General features: G+C 44.3%; 1 protein-coding gene across 1 annotated transcript in view; it reads left to right on the plus strand.

Annotated features, from left to right (window-relative positions):
* Positions 1–5,101, plus strand: part of DGKQ (diacylglycerol kinase, theta 110kDa) — a 68,651-nt gene extending 63,550 nt beyond the window's left edge. The window contains exons 21-23 of the mRNA XM_009328980.1: positions 1,332–1,443; positions 3,270–3,422; positions 4,571–5,101. Of these exons, the coding sequence (XP_009327255.1) occupies positions 1,332–1,443; positions 3,270–3,422; positions 4,571–4,669 (364 nt within the window). The 3' untranslated portion in view covers positions 4,670–5,101. The remainder of the gene's footprint in view (positions 1–1,331; positions 1,444–3,269; positions 3,423–4,570) is intronic.
* The last annotated feature ends 13,356 nt before the right edge of the window (positions 5,102–18,457 follow it).

An 18,457-nucleotide genomic window follows, 5' to 3' on the forward strand; every position in this document is an offset into this window, starting at 1 on the left:
TGCTATTTCTTCTGTGTCCCAATAGCAATTTGGAATGATTTCCTCACCAAAGGTCTTCAGACTTCTTTTGGAGCAGTTTTCTAGTAAAATATGACGGTTTAGGCATGGTTGTAGGCCTGTGGCTTCCACTACCATTTTCCCCCTCCCCCAAACTGTTTGAACGATCCAGCAGATTTCACCGTGACTTACAGAAGGATCAAAGATAATCAACTTGCACACACTTTCTGGCATGCTAGAGACCGCGTGACTAAGCAGTTCCTGCAGTGAAGGCCAGCCAGGATTCAACTGTCAAACACTGTCCAGGTCACATACCTGGCCGGTATATGTGGAGTTGGTGATGCTGCCTGGGTAGCTGTGGAAAACCCACAGTTCAGGTACCTTTCGTGGGGTTGTGGGGGCTGCCCTGACACCTGCAGGGAGCTAGAGTTACTGCTGTGGAAGAAAGGAAGGCAAATCTGCAGGAAATTTGGCTTCTTTAGGTGTGCTGTTGGTAGAGGCAGGTTTTTTGTTTGCACAAAACCAGCAGGTAACTAATGCTGCCATACTATTTTTTTTCAAGTACACTCTTACCTCAAACTACCTGTATCTCTTTCCATTTTAGTCCGAAAATGTTTCAACTTTTTATTCAAATATATATTTATTTACACATACACACTTGTATGTGCACATGCACATACACACAAGTATATGTTGCATGTGAGAACTGTGGAGAAGAAAAGATCACGATTAGTACTGAGCAGTCAATGCACTAAAACAATAAGCAGGTGATTTGAGTAAGGAGGGTCAATACTGCACAAAAAGCAACACGGTGTTAAATTGTCAGAAGCGTTTCAGAGGATTGAAGTGTAGGAATACCTGCTTAACTACAAGTGAGTTTGGCCAAGTACAAGAATAAAAACTTGGTACTTGTTTTAGCTTCAGTTTCTCTTCAGTAGCTCCTGTGAATATTGTCAAGACCAATAAGATCTATGTTAAGTTCTCAAGTCTTGGAAGTTAAGGGTTAGTGTAGCTGTAACCTGTATTTCCCAGCAAACTAAAACTCTTTGGAATTGCTTTCTTCTTACCTACTCTTTTTCTTTCAAATGGAAACTACTTATTTAACTCCTTCTTTCACCCCTAAAAGATATGGTCAGAAGTCTTCCAAATTTTAGGAAAGCACTTCCTGCTTTTACAGTGCAGGAAAGCCGTGTTGTCTCCTCCAGCTGGTGGGGAGCAGAGTATCTAGCTTTTGAAGTCCGGTGAACTAGCCGCCCCTAGCAGGGTACCGGGCAGGGTGCTCTGTGGCAGATGGCAGGTCCGCAGGTGGTCACTGTGGTGTGCTCTCTACGCAGCTGGGGATCTGGAGCCGATCTCTGGGGGTCTGAGAGTGATAACCGCTTTGAGAAACCACGCATCGATGACGGCCTGCTGGAAGTTGTTGGTGTGACTGGCGTCGTTCACATGGTAAGTTGGCATCCCAGTAATAACAGAGGAAACATGCATTTTCTCAGACTGGTTTATTTTTTAACAAACAGTGCATTGCAAGTGCGTAATCCTAAAAAGTATGCATCTATGTTAGGGTTATACCATCGTTTATTCAGGTACTTGTTGCATCATGCAGAAATGGTTATAGACCATAAACAGAATTCATGGGCAGCGTCGGCTGTCTGTGAACAAAGCGTTCAGATGTCGGGAGTTTAGCTGCAGCTGGTATGCCTGTTCATGGACTGCAGCGTCCTCTCATTGCCTGTTTATTGGCCTGCCCTGAACATCCATATTTAGGTGCCAGACTACAACAGATGGATTGGAAACTGAAGAAGCCTGGATAAGTAGTAGTAATAGGAGTGTGAAGAACTCCTAAAAGTGCATGGGGAGATGCTTCATGACTTAAGTAGGCTTTAAAGCAAGGCCAGAAACATACATGTACACATCCATATGAAATGCAAATAAATATATATACACATAGGTATTATGGAATGCACTAGCCTTCTCATAACAGGTATCATGGTGTCAAAACCAAACAGTTCCTGGGATGAAAACAAGATTTTATTTTAATATTACAAAAACACCCACTCTCCACTTAGTGTATTTGCGAAAAATCTTGTTGTATCTCACGACAATCAGGGCAGAGATTCCTTCTAGACAGGTGGCTTTATAATTATCCGCCTCAGGCTTTCCAACACCTGTCTCTGAGAATCTGATGCTTGCTGCTCTTGATCCGAATGCTATGTGAAGCAGATGGTATGCCAGTTCTGCAAAGAATATTATGACTCAATTTGTGCAACTTTAATTCTTCCATGTATTATGTATTTTTACAATGGCCTGCTATTAGCAACACATATGTGTTGGGATCTGTGGGATGGCGGGTTATTTTTGTCTTTTCTTCATATTTTTTTCACTATCTTAAGAAATCTGCTGCTGAAAAATTATATGTGGTCAGGTAACTAGAGACAACTAATCCATACAACCACCAAAAATGGAAAGGTGGGTGCTTAAAATTGTTTGTGCAGTTCGATCTTTGGTGTTGGCCAACTTTACCATTTTGTAATTTAGATCTCTTAAGGAAGACTAATATAAAATATTCCATTAGAAGAAGTGGTTTGGTAGATATCCTTAAAATTTTTGTGACGTTAGAAACAACAAGGTGTATACCCGTTGCTTTGGAATATAAACGTTAACAAACCCGTGCTCTGGTTTTGTGATCTTCTGTTAAGGTTTTTACCCCCATGTTTGGTGTCTGTACACATTTCCCCAAGAGAATGTGTAGCAGCAGAGTTCACTTTTCTTCACTTTTTACAGTTAACACTCGGCTGTTAGTTGTAGTTGAGTATATGTATATGTAGTTGAGTATATGTATGGATATGGATTTGAGTTTGGCAAAACTCTCTCTCCCTGTTTGATAAAGTGCTTTTAGACTTTTGAGTTTCTGTGTGTATAGTTAGGGGTTTTGAAAATGTGTTTACTATGTTATGGAGAGGGGAAGTAAAAGCAAACAAGACCTTTGTGAGTGCATGCTCCTTGGCCAACTTGAGTGTACGAATGACTTCACTGTGTAAGTTATTTTGCCTCCAGCAGCTTGCAGGGGTATCTGAGTTCTTCTTTGTGCACTAACTTAATTAACGCTGCATCAGTAAAGGCATCCTATGCAGATTTTGCCTAAGCAGTCCTTTCACTTGAAACTTAAAATGTCAGGTGAGAATAAAATTCTGTCCACCCCGTTTAAGTGCAGCTATTATTTGTGCTTCTTGTTTACTGGGGTGATTGATAAGCTGGCTTTTACTTCCTAACAGGGTCAAGTCCAAGGTGGTTTTCGATCAGGAATCCGCATAGCCCAAGGCTCGTATTTTCGTGTAACACTCCTAAAGCCAATTCCAGTTCAAGTTGATGGAGAGCCCTGGATTCAGGCCCCTGGCCAGATTATTATTTCTGCTGCAGGACCGAAGGTACTGGCTGTAGGTTTGTCTTAGCAAGTTGACTTTGTTTCTCCAGTGGATATTCTCGTGTTTTCTTGCTTGTCTGTTGTGTTCTGATGCTTAACTTTAAAGGAGCTAGTCGGCACGATGTGGTAACTGTTGGATAAATGCATAGCAGTTTCTACAGAGGATGGTTTGAGGGCCCTCTCCACTAGCTCAGATGAGGCCTGTGTTTAAAAAAAATAGTCCCTGAGCTTCAGCCTAATGACTTAATTTTTTCCCCTGTATTGAGATCTCCAGGCAGTGTTGCTTGCCCTGAAGCAGATCATAGTTATGAGGGCCGTGGTAGTACTGCAGTGTGCGAGGTAGGAAGCAGTCTGCTGGCAGTGCTGAAGTAGGGAAGGTCTGTCAGAGAGCATCAAAGGAGAAGACTGAATAATGGAGGAGGAGGGTCTGAGAAAAAGACACTGGAGTAATCAGTGTCTGGTTTTCCTTGATATCTCAAGTTATATGTAGAAGGAAAAGAGCATCAGCTACCTAAGAATTTAACTTCTCTATTGACACTGAAATTGTGAAATAAACATTTTGCAGTAGTTGACCCTGCACACCAGTCTACACGTTTGCCTGCTACCTTAAGGATGCCTTTTTAACTCACAGAAATTTGTTGCTACAGGCAATCTCGGAGAATACGTAGCCCTACCAGGAGGGCTAACAGAACAATGGCCTTGCAGAGGAAAAATGGGTGAAAAAGAGGGTCATACCTCAAATGTTTTGGAATATGTTAAACTTTGTTCTTTTCCTGAGAGAAAGGGGGGAAAAGAGAAAGAGAGAGAGAACAAACCTAACTTGTCCTTCCAGTGAGAAATATTTCTATCTTTCTATCAGGTTAGTGACTAATAGTGTTATCTTTATATATGTGTATGTATATGTGTGTACATGAATATATATGCACACACATACATATCCTTATATACATATATGTGTATATATGTTTATGTAAAAAAAGCAGTTAATCCTATAGCTTTATAAGGATAGGTGCTTCAGATAGTTGTCTATTTAAATGTTTTTCTGTTGCAGTTCCAACATTTTACTTGTTTATTAGTTAGTTGCCTTAGATCTGCTTATAGGTGACTACAGATATTTTAATACTCACTTTCTTTTAAAACTTTCCATTTTAGGTCCATATGTTGAAAAAGTCCAAGCAGAAACAGAAAAAAACTGGAAGCCTGAGAGAGATGAGAGTGGATAGCATGTCAGTCTCTGAAGGAGGACGCTAAGTGAAGACCTGTGCTCAGAAGTGATGCAGCACACCTACTGTAGATAACCAAGATGGTTCAGTAAAACCAAGTGCAGACAACTAGTGAAGAGGGTTGCTTATGAGCGTGCCTTTCATTACATTTTGATAGTACTGGGTTCTACTTTATCTTTCAAAGATAGTGCCTCATTGTTACGAGTAACTATTATGTGCCACTTGTCTCATCTGAAATGTTTACTTTCGGTTGCTTTTCCATAAGCCATTTGCCAGTTTTTTGTGTATATAGAAACTGAGGCCAAACAGAGATTCCAAGATGCTGAGATTTCTGCATCTACCTTCACAAAGACTCTTCCCCTCCTCCCAGCTTTTTCTTAAAGAAAATCATTCCATATATAAACTTCGGTGCATTGTTCCATAAATGAAAATGTGTTCCTTTAAATCAATGCTCGCAGTAGCCTCCCAACCAAAAAAAGGCAAAGACATGAGCTGCTGAGAACTCCTTGCATCAGTCCAGATAGCACAGCTGAAACAGTACTACCGTAAAGAGAAAAATACAAAACAAAGGAGAGATGATTTCTATAAAAGGAGCCCCCGTGCACTGGGAAGAGAGAAAATACTAGGAACAGTTGAGTCAAAATATTTCAGAGAGTTTACTTCAACAGTATTTGGACAGTATGAATGAAGGGGAAACTGCTTGTAGAGCAAATTTTCAACTGCAGCTTAGTTTCTCCTATATTATTCAGCCAAAGCCCATTTTAAAAGGCATTTGAATTTCAGCAGCTACCACTCTAATGTAAAAAAGGAACAAGAATACCTGAGGCAGTATTACATTATACTGATTTTTTTCTATCCTTGAAACCATTATCTTTGACACCAGACTCTTCTTCTTGTCTTTACTTGTGCTGTTTCATTTTCATTAATTTGTCACAGTTGGACTGTTGTTATTATTATTATTATTATAACAGCAAGCTCAAAGATTAAAAGAATCATCACTAATTAGGGTAAAAGGAATACCATTTAGTATTCAACTTAATTAGCACAGTCATATGTTAGAGCTGAACTGAAGCTGTACAGCATAGCTTCGCTGAGGAGCCTTGGGAGGTGTTGAAGCCTGTAGTGTGCATGTAACATGCTGTAGGCTTCAGATAACTGGGAGTGCAATAGCCATCATGAAAACTCACTTACCTGGTCAGCCTTCTCAAGTCCTTGGTGGCTGGCCTAGGGACACGGTGACCGTCTCTTCTCACTTGGATGAGTGTGTGCTTTTCAGAGGCTGTTCCTCTGTCAGCTCCTGTGAGACCAAGATCACCTCTCTGTGCTTACCCATCTGCTGAAGGTGTGAGGATCCAGTACTACTTTTACAGCTTCCTGCTAGACACTGGCGCTAGAGCAGACATGCTGGTCCTGTCATACGCTACATATATCTGCTGTCCGTGGCCATAGTCGTGTTGGTCTTCACTCACATCTCTGCTGGTCTCATCTCACTGTGGTTCTCCAGTGACTAAACCTTTCACTTCAGGTCAACATCATACACAAGGGGCCCTCTGAGCCAGTTGTGGTGCAGGGGGCCTGCATGGTTTTGCCACTTCTATGTATCTGCTGCTTGGAGCTACTTCAGCCATGTTAGCCAGAGCCCACTTAGCTAGCCAGTGGGCTTACTTGTCCTTTATTGCACGGTAATAACTAATTCAGCTATGGATGGCATGAATTCATCACTCAAGTGGCAGCTTGAGGAGTGTTCCTCTGGCCAGTGTGTCTAGAAAAAGATCTCCAGCTGCTGCAGGGGACTTCACTGTAACTTTGAAATATGCAAAAGCCGTTTTGTGTTGGAGCCAAACTGTGCTGAGGCAGTTCTTGCTGGGTCTTGTTGATCAGTCTGTACTCTTAAGCACTGTGCCAGCTTCAGCAACATCTGATCATTACCTGTGCTTTCTACTTTCCCATCATGTTGCAGATGGGGCTGTGAATGTGGGTGCTGCAAGACAGTCATTTATAGCAACAGAATGATACAGCTAAAGCTATAAACAGAGACAAAACAGCCGTGCAAAAATGGTAGCTGCCTGCAGCCTCTCCTTCCTGTCCAGTGATTCCTTCTGTTCTTAGTGTTCTGGTAGAGATGCATTTGGAGGACTGACTCCTGTTTTCAATGAAGCTTCTTATTAATTGTTTAAATTGTTAATTTAATTTTAGGGATGTTCTTCAGGTGCCACCATGTGGACTACAACTTACCTTTTTATTCAACATGCAAACTGGACTCCTGCTATGAGGGAGATAGCGTGGATAGTACAGAGCTAAAATCCTTGTCTCCTGATCATTAAACACAGGGTTGTCTGCTTCAGAACCTGGGCATGAGGGATCAGCTGGAGCTTTTATGGCATCCTGGTACCAGCATTACAAGTAGGAAGGGTAAAGTGTTGTATTTCAGGGTATGCCCTCTCAGGACAAAGCTCACAAATTAGAGAGGAAATCTGAAATAGATTGCTGCTTATAATTGTCCAGAAAGCCAGAGAAACTGCTTTGTGTCCTCAGGGCAGCAGAAAGAATGCATGGTGGTCTTTCCAATTGCTGACTCAGTAATGGAGAGGAAAACTTGACTTTTTGTTACAGAAAACATGCGTAAGCTTTAAGCTTGCTAGTACTGACCATCTTCTGCAGCCCAAGTAAATAAACCTGTCTTAACTATTTTTCCAGACGTATAATCCTGCAGTGTGCAGCTGACAGCGTTTCATGTTCTTGGCTCGTTAAGGGCCTGGCTGTCTCTCCCTGTTGCTCAGTATCTGTTATCTGAAATAACATTAAACTCTCGGGCCACAGTATTGTAATCGGAGGGCCCCCTACCGTGGCGTATCCTTCCATGGGGATTTTCCATCCCTGGAACACTGTACGAGCCTGTCTTGTGGTCGTGTCATGGTAGCAAGGCAACACAGAAGTATGAATGTGTTTCCTCGCAACTGCCAGAAGGGATCCTGATGGAGGACAGGAAGGCTTTGAGTTTTCTTTTTTCTTTCCCTTTTCTCTTTTTCCAGAAACCGACTCCCACATGTTGCTTGAGCAGATGAGTGCCACACTGGAACAAAAACATATCTTAAGAAAAACACACTTGGCATTTAAGGTCCCTGTGCATCATAAAATGATTCTTAGTGCGTTTTGAAGACAAAAGAGATTCTTGGGTAACTGAGACAGGAAAGCTCTTGTAAAGCTTTTAAAAGGAGAAACTCGCTATTTAACCTCTCTATTGAGATGTTCCAGTTTCAGGTACTGTAAAGGCCGGTATATCAAGAATATATATATTCTTTTTTTTTTTTTTTTACATTTTCGTCACACAGTATCTGAGAAGGCCTAGTGTTTTCTTCCATACTATGTAAGACTTCCTTGAAAAGAGGAGATAACTCTTTGCAGTTAATACGAAACATTTTGACTTAGCCTTTACATTGAACAAAACAATGCGATATAATTTACATGGTAGTGGGCAGATAAATGATTCTTGGCACCGAGTCTTCGAGTAACATTGTGTGAGAACCTAGTGGTCACATGGCCAAGTGCTTTAAATAATGCAATAACAAAAGTGTTGGGGAAGAGGCTCTGTTCTGTCAAGACACGTGTTAAATCAACATCAGGCACACAGGACCAGGAACCGTCATCTATAGGCAGGGAGGAGGTGCAGGCTCCTTGCTATCCTGAGCACACTCCTTCATCCTCTCTCCACTGCCCTGCCTTTTTACCTTGCCTATAAACCATGGCAGGCACAGATAGCACAGCTAGCATCTCTACTGCTGAGACACACGCTCCTGACCTTTTACTGGTGTCCTACTAGGCTTTGCCAGCATGGGGCAGAGAAGGGTCCTGAAAATCACAGTGCATTTCAAATACCCCACTATTGCAGATGAGAGAAGGTGGGCAGTTGATTAAAATCTGTTTCGATGGGTAAACACATCACCTCTGTCTTGAATTAGGAGAACCGAAATTCAAAAGCTTATCCCCGAGATACAGGTGCTACTTCAGAAAATTTGCTGCTTTTTCCCCATGGCTTTTACACTCGATTTATATAGTTTAAACTGCTGATGTTTTCATTGCGTTGATTTTTAAATGAAACTGTTATTTTGCCAAAAACTTTTTATTTATATGTGTGTATATGTGTGTACATATATATGTATACATAGATATGGACACACCCTTTAAAAATAGGCCTTATTGTATTTCCTTTCACAGTGCCTGCTTGTACAGCTGTTTGCTGTGTTACAGCATTCTGATAGCACTCACTTCTGGATCTTTCTCTCACCAGTTTTGGACAGGAGGCAGAGCTTGCTTTCTTACTGGTCCCACTGAAGTTCCCAGCACATACTTCTAATGGACATGTGCTTTCCAGCAAGACATAATGGCAATATGGTGAAAGCACAGCTGTGTTTAGAGTACAGTCTCTGCACATGTAGAGTTTGAGCTCCTCTTGCTCTTTCTAGATTTTAATCAAGTCTGTGTGTGTCTAAAATCTGGCAATGGCTATTGTAGCATTTTAAAAACGAAGAAGCTGTAGCATAGTCCACTGCAAGACTTAAATAAGGAACAACACTAAATGAACTGTTATAGACAATTGTTCATTAATCTTCACAGTTACCCTCTTACAAGTGTTGTACAGATTGCATTTCTTTAAAGAGCAAGTAATGTACTTGTTTCGAATATCAGTTGCTTGGAATCGCTAAGCATTTACGCATGCATGTTAGTCTGCAGCAGTCTGTTGGCATATAAATGTGTCATTATCAAATGAAGCCACATTTTGTGGGAGGAGAAGGTAAGAGGAGCTGTTGTGACACTTAAAAGGGACTTACGTTGAAGACACAACAGATGTAGCTGCATAGGTATTTCATGACGTACTGACTGTGTGAGCAGGTATGCCCTGTGTTGCATAGCTGCCGGTCCATACTCCAGAACTGAAACCAAGGGTGCGTTGGAGTTGCGCACTTGAGAGACCTGGCGGTAGATTATTCTTTCAGTCTGCACCTCATACCTCTTCCTTACGACCTCCATAGCAACTGTGCATTTTCCTCTTCTGCTAGGCTGTCTTCCTGACCTTTGGGCCCAGCCTTTATGCTGAAACTGGCAACAAAGGCACGAGTATGTGGTGGTGAACGTGTGTGGAGAGCGGGGGAATGGAGATCCTGCTCTAAAACACGGCTCTGGCTAGTGGGCTTAGACTGTTCATCAGTTTCTACTTCAGCTTCTACTCCAGCCATTTAATAGCTGTGCAGCAAAGACTCGGCAACTACTGAACTGCCTTGGATTCACGGTGACAGCGTTGCCTCATTTTCAGGCTTTGATGCACGAGTGCATGTATCACTTCATACACTTTTTGCACTTAACAGAAAATAAAGGTTAGATAGGCTTAGGGTGTGGCAAAATTGCAATGTTTGTACTTTTTTGTAAATATGGGGATGATTCTACAGATACAAAGATGCACTTTCAGGTAACGATGAAAACAAGTTTGTAGAATGCAATCGTTTAGGAGTTTCTCTGACTGCAGCGTTCCTTGATCCTCATCCATCTCTAATACTGTGTTCTCCTTGAAAGCCTGCTTGGGAATGAGAGATGGTATCTTCCTCCCATCGCAGTATGTATTTATAGCTGACTGACTGAAAGTTCATATACATTTTTAAACAATTACAAATTGGCTGCTATTCTAAGATTTAGGTTTATTAGACTGATTTTGTAATGCATAAAAGTAATGTTAAAGTTTTATTTATAATGTCAACATTTACTGATTTGACACTTGGCTTGTAGGAGAGATCCAGCTCAAAGCCTTGGTTCTTTTTGCTATTTAATGTAATTTTTTTAACAGTATAGCCATTGTATGTGTAGAATGCAGTGAAATGAATGCAAATTACTAATCTTAACCTGCAGTTAGACCAGCAGTTTCAATGTTTACAGGACAGCGACTATTGATTGTAAACCCATACAAGTTGGTTGAAACAGTGCACTCTTTCTGTGTTTTGGAAGCGTTGTTTCTGCTTCCTATGACAATTAATTAAATAGTTGCCTTCTGGTTTAGATTCCTGGTTATGTCCCTTCGGAGAGATTTAAATGCAGATTATGACTTTTCTGCCATGGACTCATAGGACAGAATTTCTACTGATAGAAGTGTTGTATTGAACAAGTTTTCCGAAAGATTGACTTTATTTTTTGTGAAGATAATTTACGAGAATGTTTTATGGACAGATCAGTGTTGTTGAAAAAGTTGGTCTGAGGTCTTGAAATAAATGTGTGTAGATTATTAAAGATGTATCCCAAAGCAAAGTATTTTTTAACAGGGCACTGTTACTGGTGTAGTTACGCCTCTGAGCTCTCCCAGCAACACACCCATTTAACGTGTCACTGTGGACAGCCCAAGTGTGTTATTTAGGAGACGACTTGATTTCAGAAGATGTGGCTTCATTTATATTGTGCGTATCCCGTATTACACCTCTGGCAGCAACTCCTAATATAAACATCAGCTGTAGAAGGCAGAGCTTCTCGCCCGTACAGATGACTGCAGGTTAAGGAGCAGAGAGCCCGCCCTTGTGCTTGACTGCAGGAAGGTTAGACGCCTGGTGACTGTGGGGCTCTTACAGTCCTCTCTCGCTGTCCACAGGGTGTGCCTCACGTCAGTCCTTTTCCTTTCTGAAGGAAGGAAGGCGCAAATCGACATGTGCCTGTGTCCAACAGTTAACAGCTTGCCTCGCCATGGCATCCCTTTCTTTGTGCTGCTGATCTTGCCAAATGGGGTAGCAAGAGGTGCTTGAAGAGTTACTGAGTATTTATTGTGTAATTTTAGGTGCTTATAAAGCCTTTACTGCTATTTTAAAGCAAAATTATGGGGATCTGTAGCATAGCAATAGCTGTATAACTCCAGCTTTCTGAACATGCCAAAAGCAAGTTACCCTTGGGATAGTTTAACTAGCAGTGGTGTAGACAGTAGCAATCAATACCTTGAAGCTGCAAGTTCTGATTATTGGAAGGGAGCATCTCTGCTTTGAATGCAAAGCATCACAGAGTTTGTAATTCGCTATAGATTTCAGCGTCCCTCCTACTTAGGAACCACATCTTAACTCTTCTCAAACTATGGCTTAACTATTGCTTAAATAACTGTCGTTTTCACCTCTGGTTATTTAAATCATCCAACTTCAAGCGGTTTTATGAATGCTATTTTAATACCCAGATACTCTAACATGTCTTTTAGCATTTTTTGTGAATGTTCTAATACATTGGTAACAAATCATCTTGGCGCAACAAGTAAGGTAAGCAGACCATTGAACAGTTTAGTTATTGTCTAGTGCTTATTCTTTGTGCATCTGCCTAATAATTCTCAGAAAAAAAAGCCTAAGTATAAGCATTAAAGTGCTTGAAAACCGTTTCCACATTGTGTGCCTCAAACCAGTAATGCATTATCACACGTTTACTTGTGGATTGGTCTCAGAAACAGGCTTTTAATGATGTAACTTGTTTTTCAATGTCTGCCTTGCAAATGAGACACGTCACTATGCTGTGGTAACTTGCCTACAAATAACATACCTAGTGTACAAATTGGTTTAAAAAAAAAGTAATTTATAAAAGATGGACTTTTCTCTTATATTTAAACATCTGTTTGTCCTTGGGTTATGTTCTTAGAACAATTCTGTATATATTTTGCAATATGTGTTTCGTGTTTGATTGTACATTTTGCACTGATTTGAAATTCTGTATTCTAAGTATTATTTACAAGTTCCAGAGATCTGTAACTAGAATTTGTCTGTGAAAAATACAACATCTCTTCTACCCTGGATGTTTGTGGAGTAGTCATGCTTTAAAAACAGTGAAATACACTTCTGCAGAGACGAACATACTTTGTTTCAGCTGGGCACCACTTTTATAGGTATTCTGCAGCCTTGTTGTTTGAGATTGGGTCATGCTCCGTGAGAGGGTGGCTGTGTTGTAGCAGTGTTACTTCATAGGTTTTAGTTTCTAAGATGACGCCTACACACTAAGTTTGAGGCCTGCAACATTCAAGCACTTCTAGAACCCTTATTTCTGTGGGTAGCACTTACTGTAACTGGTAAAAATCTTTCTGTGATAGCACCATAGCGTGTTAAGCGTTCTTGTTTTGTGAGTTAACTTTACTGATGATCCAGATTTTCCAAGGTAGTTTTGTACAATTGCTTGCCCTATTTGCACTGCCCTAGAAACACATGACCTGGTGTTCTCAGGCTGTGGGGAACAGCCCCATGCGTAGCCCCATTGTGCTTGGCTTGGGTGAGCAGTGGTGGACCTGGGCTGCACAACCCGAGGGGCAGACCCCATGGACCTTGGCTCAGAGGGAGTCAGCTGGGGCAAGAGGAAGGGCTGCCCAGGGAGCAGAGGCCCCAATGGAAACTCTGCCTCACTGTGGGTGGACAGCCCGCCCCTCCCTGGAGGTCAAGACCCATCAGCTCCTGGCCTGCTTTTCATGGCTGATGGGGTCCATCGGCTTGACGCCTCCACTAAGGATGTCGCTGCTGCAGTAACCCTTCCTCTGGCATGGAGCAATTGTTTCTCCCCACTCTGTTCAACAATGGATTGCAGAACACGGGAGAGCTTGTTTTTGCTCTAGCATCTTGGGGTAAACCTTACTGTTCCTTGCTGGGCTGCAAGTCAACAAGCTCTGAAGCAGCTAAAACCACATTTAAAAAACATATATAGAAAAACTCAGATCTGCACTACTGTTCTGGGAAAAGAGGGGAAGCAAACAAAATACTGACTTCCATATAGAGGGGAAAAAAGAAACCCACAAAACACCCAAACCTGAAGTGTTCATGATTTAACCAAGATTTATGCCTGCTAGCTTGCCTTAAAAATGGAAGGAAAATTGTCCTTTCTCTGTGAACTGGGGAAAGCGAAGTAGCATTTTCCACTTACTCTTTCTTCAGGTCCCAGCAGTGTTGTGGTACACTGAAACATACTGTTTTTCACATTGTTGCACTTCTTTTCAACTTTTACACGTTGCAACGCAGCACCTATTTCAAATATGCAATTACAGGAGCCAGACAGGCTGTCCAGTGGGTAAAACACATGCACCTGAAAGACTTGGGAAATCTCTGTGGGTGCTGGATGGGGTGAAGTCCTTCCAAATGCTGCAGGTGAGCTTGTGATACACCGTTGTGAGACAACAGCATGCAGTGAGCTGGATGAACTTTGTTTTTCAGGAGACATGACCAAAAAATTCATCATCATACATAGTCCTGAAAAAGAAAGGGAGTGTGATCTAATTCTCCAGTAACTGGGAAGAAGCAGGCAGTGATGAAACTACGATCCTCCTTCTTAGCAGAGCCCTGCTAGAGGCTCTGGCATCACACCTGACAGACATCTCCTCGAAGCTGTGGGCATGGCACCCCAACATGCCCACAGGAGGCAGCCAGCAGACGTGCTGTGGCACAGGTGCCATGTGAGGCTTCTTGTAAAGTTGCTTGGTGAGCATAAAGGCATATCCTCAGTCCTACCTGTGTGCAGGGAGGCCTCAAAACCTTTACCCAAGCCTAAATGAGAGTGCTCAAAAAAAGAGGAAAAGAAGGAAAGCAATGCGAGTGGAAGAGCTTCCTAGCTGGGGCTCCAGATGACCCAGAAATTCACTGTTGGAGGGATCCAGAGAGTTGCACCCCATGTTTAAGTGCATGAAATACACCTGAAGTGGCCTGTGGGCAGAAAAGGTACCAGGTCATGTTATCTGCCATTTCGGGGTGAGGCACCATAGGCTTCAGTGGAGGATTAATATTGACACAATTCAATACGCGTCCGGGAACTCTGGTGCTTCCAAGATGCCATGATGTTCTGCCTATATTGATGATGATCTGCCAGTGAATTTTACCCCTGTCCTCCTCTGAGCTGGGAGAACAGCAAGGATCTGGTTTGCAGGCAGAGTGGACAATTTCCAGCAGTCCCTCCCTTCCTGCTCGTGTAAGGTTGTGCCTTGCAATCTGGTCATGCCACGTTCCCATCAAGGGGAACTGGTGTCTGAGAATGGGAAAGATGGTTTGGCCGTGATAAATCCCATGGTTTGACTTCCAAGTGGATTTAATCATCAGTTAGACAAATACACTCTGAAGTACAGCTAAGCAAAAAACTTTCAGACAAATAATTAAGTCACAAGGAAATTGAATTGAAGGGCAGCTGGAGCCATTTTAGGCATCAAATGGATCATCAGATGACAGCTTTGGCCCCTGAAAACATGCTTTCTTGTTGCGGACCACGGGTGGACTGTAGCACACAAGGGATTCCTCCTGCTAGGGCTGAATGACCAAATGCTGGAATGCATGGCGGCGGTGGCTGCATTTTCTCATTCCCAGGACCAGCCTGTTGCAAATGGATCAACACAGACATAGAGCAATGCCTTTGCAGGCACCCACATACAGGCAAGCAGCATCAACATGAATAATACAAATGGGCCAACCCTGTGCCTTCTCACCAACTAATTGGACTCAAAGTTCACTCTCTCTCCCCCCGGCCTCTCTTGTAGCTGGCACTATATACTTGGCCTATCCAGAAACTGGCTCTCACACCTCTTAACCAAGAAATCCCGCTTAAAAGTCTGCTAGGGTATCACAGAGAGAGAGAGAGAGAGAGAGAGGAAAAACAACAACAACAACAAAACAGTTATAGACAGAGTTTAATAAGGAGGTAGAACAGCCTGCAAGGATGAGGCACAGAGTCTGGCCAGACAAGTGCTCTGACCAGGAGGCTGCTGACATGGGGCCCTTGTAATAAGAGGGGGGTCAGGGCGGGCGTCAGAAAACACACCCAGAGAAACTGCACATGGACAACACCTCGCCCCGAACAGGGAAATGGAGAAGGGACAAGCTCTGTCGCCTTCAGGGCTTCCCTCAGCCAACCTGTGCTGTGAACGCTCAGCCACTCTCACAGGCATGGGCTGGCACCGCTGCTGGAACAGTGCCCCAAGTCTGTGCTGGCCACCTATGAGGCTGGTGTGAGCCCAGGATTTCTGGGGATGCTGCTTACACCTCCGCTCATTTGCACACTGTTTTGAGGTCAGGACCTCCTCGCTTGAAGCAGCTTTCCCTCCTGCAATTCCCAAAGCACGAGCAACTACAGCAGCTCCGGGGGCACAAAACATCCCCAGCAGCAAGGACAATCAGCCATGGATCTTGACAGTCCTGCTTCAAACTGGCCAAGTTGAAACAAATCAGTCACATGAGCCACTACACAACCCTGCATTGAAGGTCCTGTTCCCACATGTCTCTTGACACAAAAGGGTGGCTTGGTGTCCTCTCCTCTGCTGCAGCAGCCTCCTCAACAAAACATGGAGCAGAGCTGGTAGCAAGTCTCCTATGACTCTCAGTCTCATAAGCCACAGTGCCCACAGCTGCACCCCGACACTTCCTGAACAAAACTTCTGGATGCTGAGGGGGTTGTCTGACAGAGTCTCAGCACATCTGCAACAAAGGTGTAGAAACAGATTTCACCTAGGAGATGCCAGAACTGAAGAGCCTCCATCAGCCCTGTAACAGGAGAGGAGACTGCTTCAGTCGACTGGGAGATGCTTTTTTCTTCTGCACTCTTCCACCTCAGCTTCCCAACCTTTTGCTCCTGCTTGTACCTCCATCCTCCTCCTAACTCCTTATCAGCCATCCCCTTCCCATGGCTCGTCGTCACTCCTATGTCACTACTCTGTACAATGGCTTGCCATATTTGCTCTCCTCTAGAAACATTGAAAAATTTTTTCAGGCTTCTTTGGATTATAAGTGAACATTGTGTGGATTTTTTTTCAACCTCTTTAAATTTGTAATGGCGGTGTGTCAGCAGTTCTGGTCATAAACTTTAAACCGCAGCCTGAGGTTTAAACCGCAGCCTATCCAAAGTCTCAGTTGTATCTGCCTGTTAGAGGGAGCTGCTTTAGTTTCTGTTAGTTATAAATATCCTCCCAGGTGTCTGCCAAGTTTTGTGCCAAGTGTTGGCACAAAACGAAGCAGTGTCATTAAAGTACCATGCAACTAAAACAGGGACCTTAGTTCTAAAAGGCCATTTGCTGCTGGGCACAGCTTTATGATTTTGCTGTGTAGTTAACTGGAGGTTGCTGCCCCCTTGCTTTCTGACTGAGCATAGCAAAACCCTCCACTGAATTAGGAAAGGCTTTCCGGAACCCCTGCCCAGCCACTGGATGTGCTATTGCTGCAGGTTAAAAATTATTGTAAGAGAAATGGTGTACTGTAGTTATGCAGAGAAGCTTATGCTATAACTGTTTGGTTCATGGATAAAAAAAGCTTGCTCCGTTTTATTAAAGTCATCCTCTTCCGAGATTATCATCAATTTGGGGAGGAAAAAAAAGGCAGTAAGGTGGGATGCTGAGGGCAGAGGTTTCTGAGGCTGCTCTCCCAGTGTCTCCAGAGCTTTCTCTGATGGTCCCTCACGCTGTCTTCTCCATGGTGCCTGTCTCCATCCCCACCATGGGGTGCTTCCCTGCCCCAGGACATGTCGTTGAACCCAGACACACGCCGCCCATGCTGGGAGCAGTGGTGATGCCATGCCATGCTGCTATGTGGAGGCGGTGGGATGGCCAGTTTCTTCTGATCCCACCCCAAGAAGAAAGTGGGTGCTAGGGCTGCGCCTTGGTGGAGACAGAAAGCTGAGCCTTTTCCTGCAGTAGTGTCCCCAGAGGCTCCTGCTTTGTCCTGCCCCTGCCAAGGACTGTTGCTGCTGAGGAGTGTGTCCCTGGCGGGTCTGGCTGGGTCTCATTGGGCAGCAGGGTTGTCCAACCCCCATCATGCAGCACTGCTGAGAGTAGAGACAGGAAGGTGTGGGGTGCTGCTCTGCAGATGCCATTCCCCTCTGGAGGGGGGCATGCATACTGGGGAAGCATTGGCAAGCTGTGCCCTCGGGCTGGCCCACCTGTGCCCAGTGGCCCCACAGAGGAAGAGCGCAAGGGACCTAGTCCCCTGTGGTGGAAAATTTGGCATGGGGAGTTTGGCTTTCTGAAACCTGCCTGCAAAGGGACGCAGAGCAGCCCAAGGCATGGTCCGGCAGCCAGGCCCCATGGTGTTGGGCTTGGGGTGAGCTGGGGGAACAATGTCTCACACAGCCAGTGGGGGCCAGGCCCAGCAGCACCCAGTACAGGGAGGTCATGGCGTTTCACAGCATGAGGGCCAAGCCCCAGCACTCAGTAGTGGGGAACAAAGCCTGGCACTGCTCCAGGGCGTGGTCCTAGGGTGCTGCCTTGGTGGCAAAGGTCTGCCTGCCTTCAAGAGTAGGACTCGTGGCTCTCCTATTCAAGTAGGAGCCTGAAATTCACAGCCCAGCATGGCTACAAGCCAGGCCTCATGGCACTCTGCACAGGGGCACAGTGGTGGACAGCGGTGGCACGACCCCAGGCCAGACACCATGGGCCTTGGCTTGGAGGGAGGTGGGGAGCAAAGCCCTCAACAGCCCGAGGGCCAGGCCCCTGGGTGCACAGGCACAAGGAAGTTGGTGGGGCAAGGGCCTGCATGGTCTGAGGACTTGGTCCCACAGTGCTTGGCTCAAGAGGGACCTGAGGTGGAAGGACCTGCAGAACAAATCTCTCCTGCACAGCTGGACAGCTTGGCCCTTCCCTCCTCTGCTGCAGCAGCCTCCTCGACAAAACAGGGAGCAGAGCTGGTGACACGTTTCTCCACTGCGGCTCCACCCAGCTCGCTCAGGAGCAGAACAACAGGGGTTAGCTCAGTCCACACTCATGTCGTTAGGAGCTGTGGTGCAGACAGAGGCCCATCTGGAGTCTCCCTGCTCCTGCTGGGGCCCCGGCCTCACTCCCCTCACCTGCCGCATGCAGCACGTCTCTCTTCCC

The sequence above is a fragment of the Pygoscelis adeliae genome, unplaced genomic scaffold (genome assembly GCF_000699105.1).
Source record: "Pygoscelis adeliae isolate BGI_AS28 unplaced genomic scaffold, ASM69910v1 Scaffold127, whole genome shotgun sequence".
Taxonomy (NCBI): Eukaryota; Metazoa; Chordata; class Aves; order Sphenisciformes; family Spheniscidae; genus Pygoscelis; species Pygoscelis adeliae.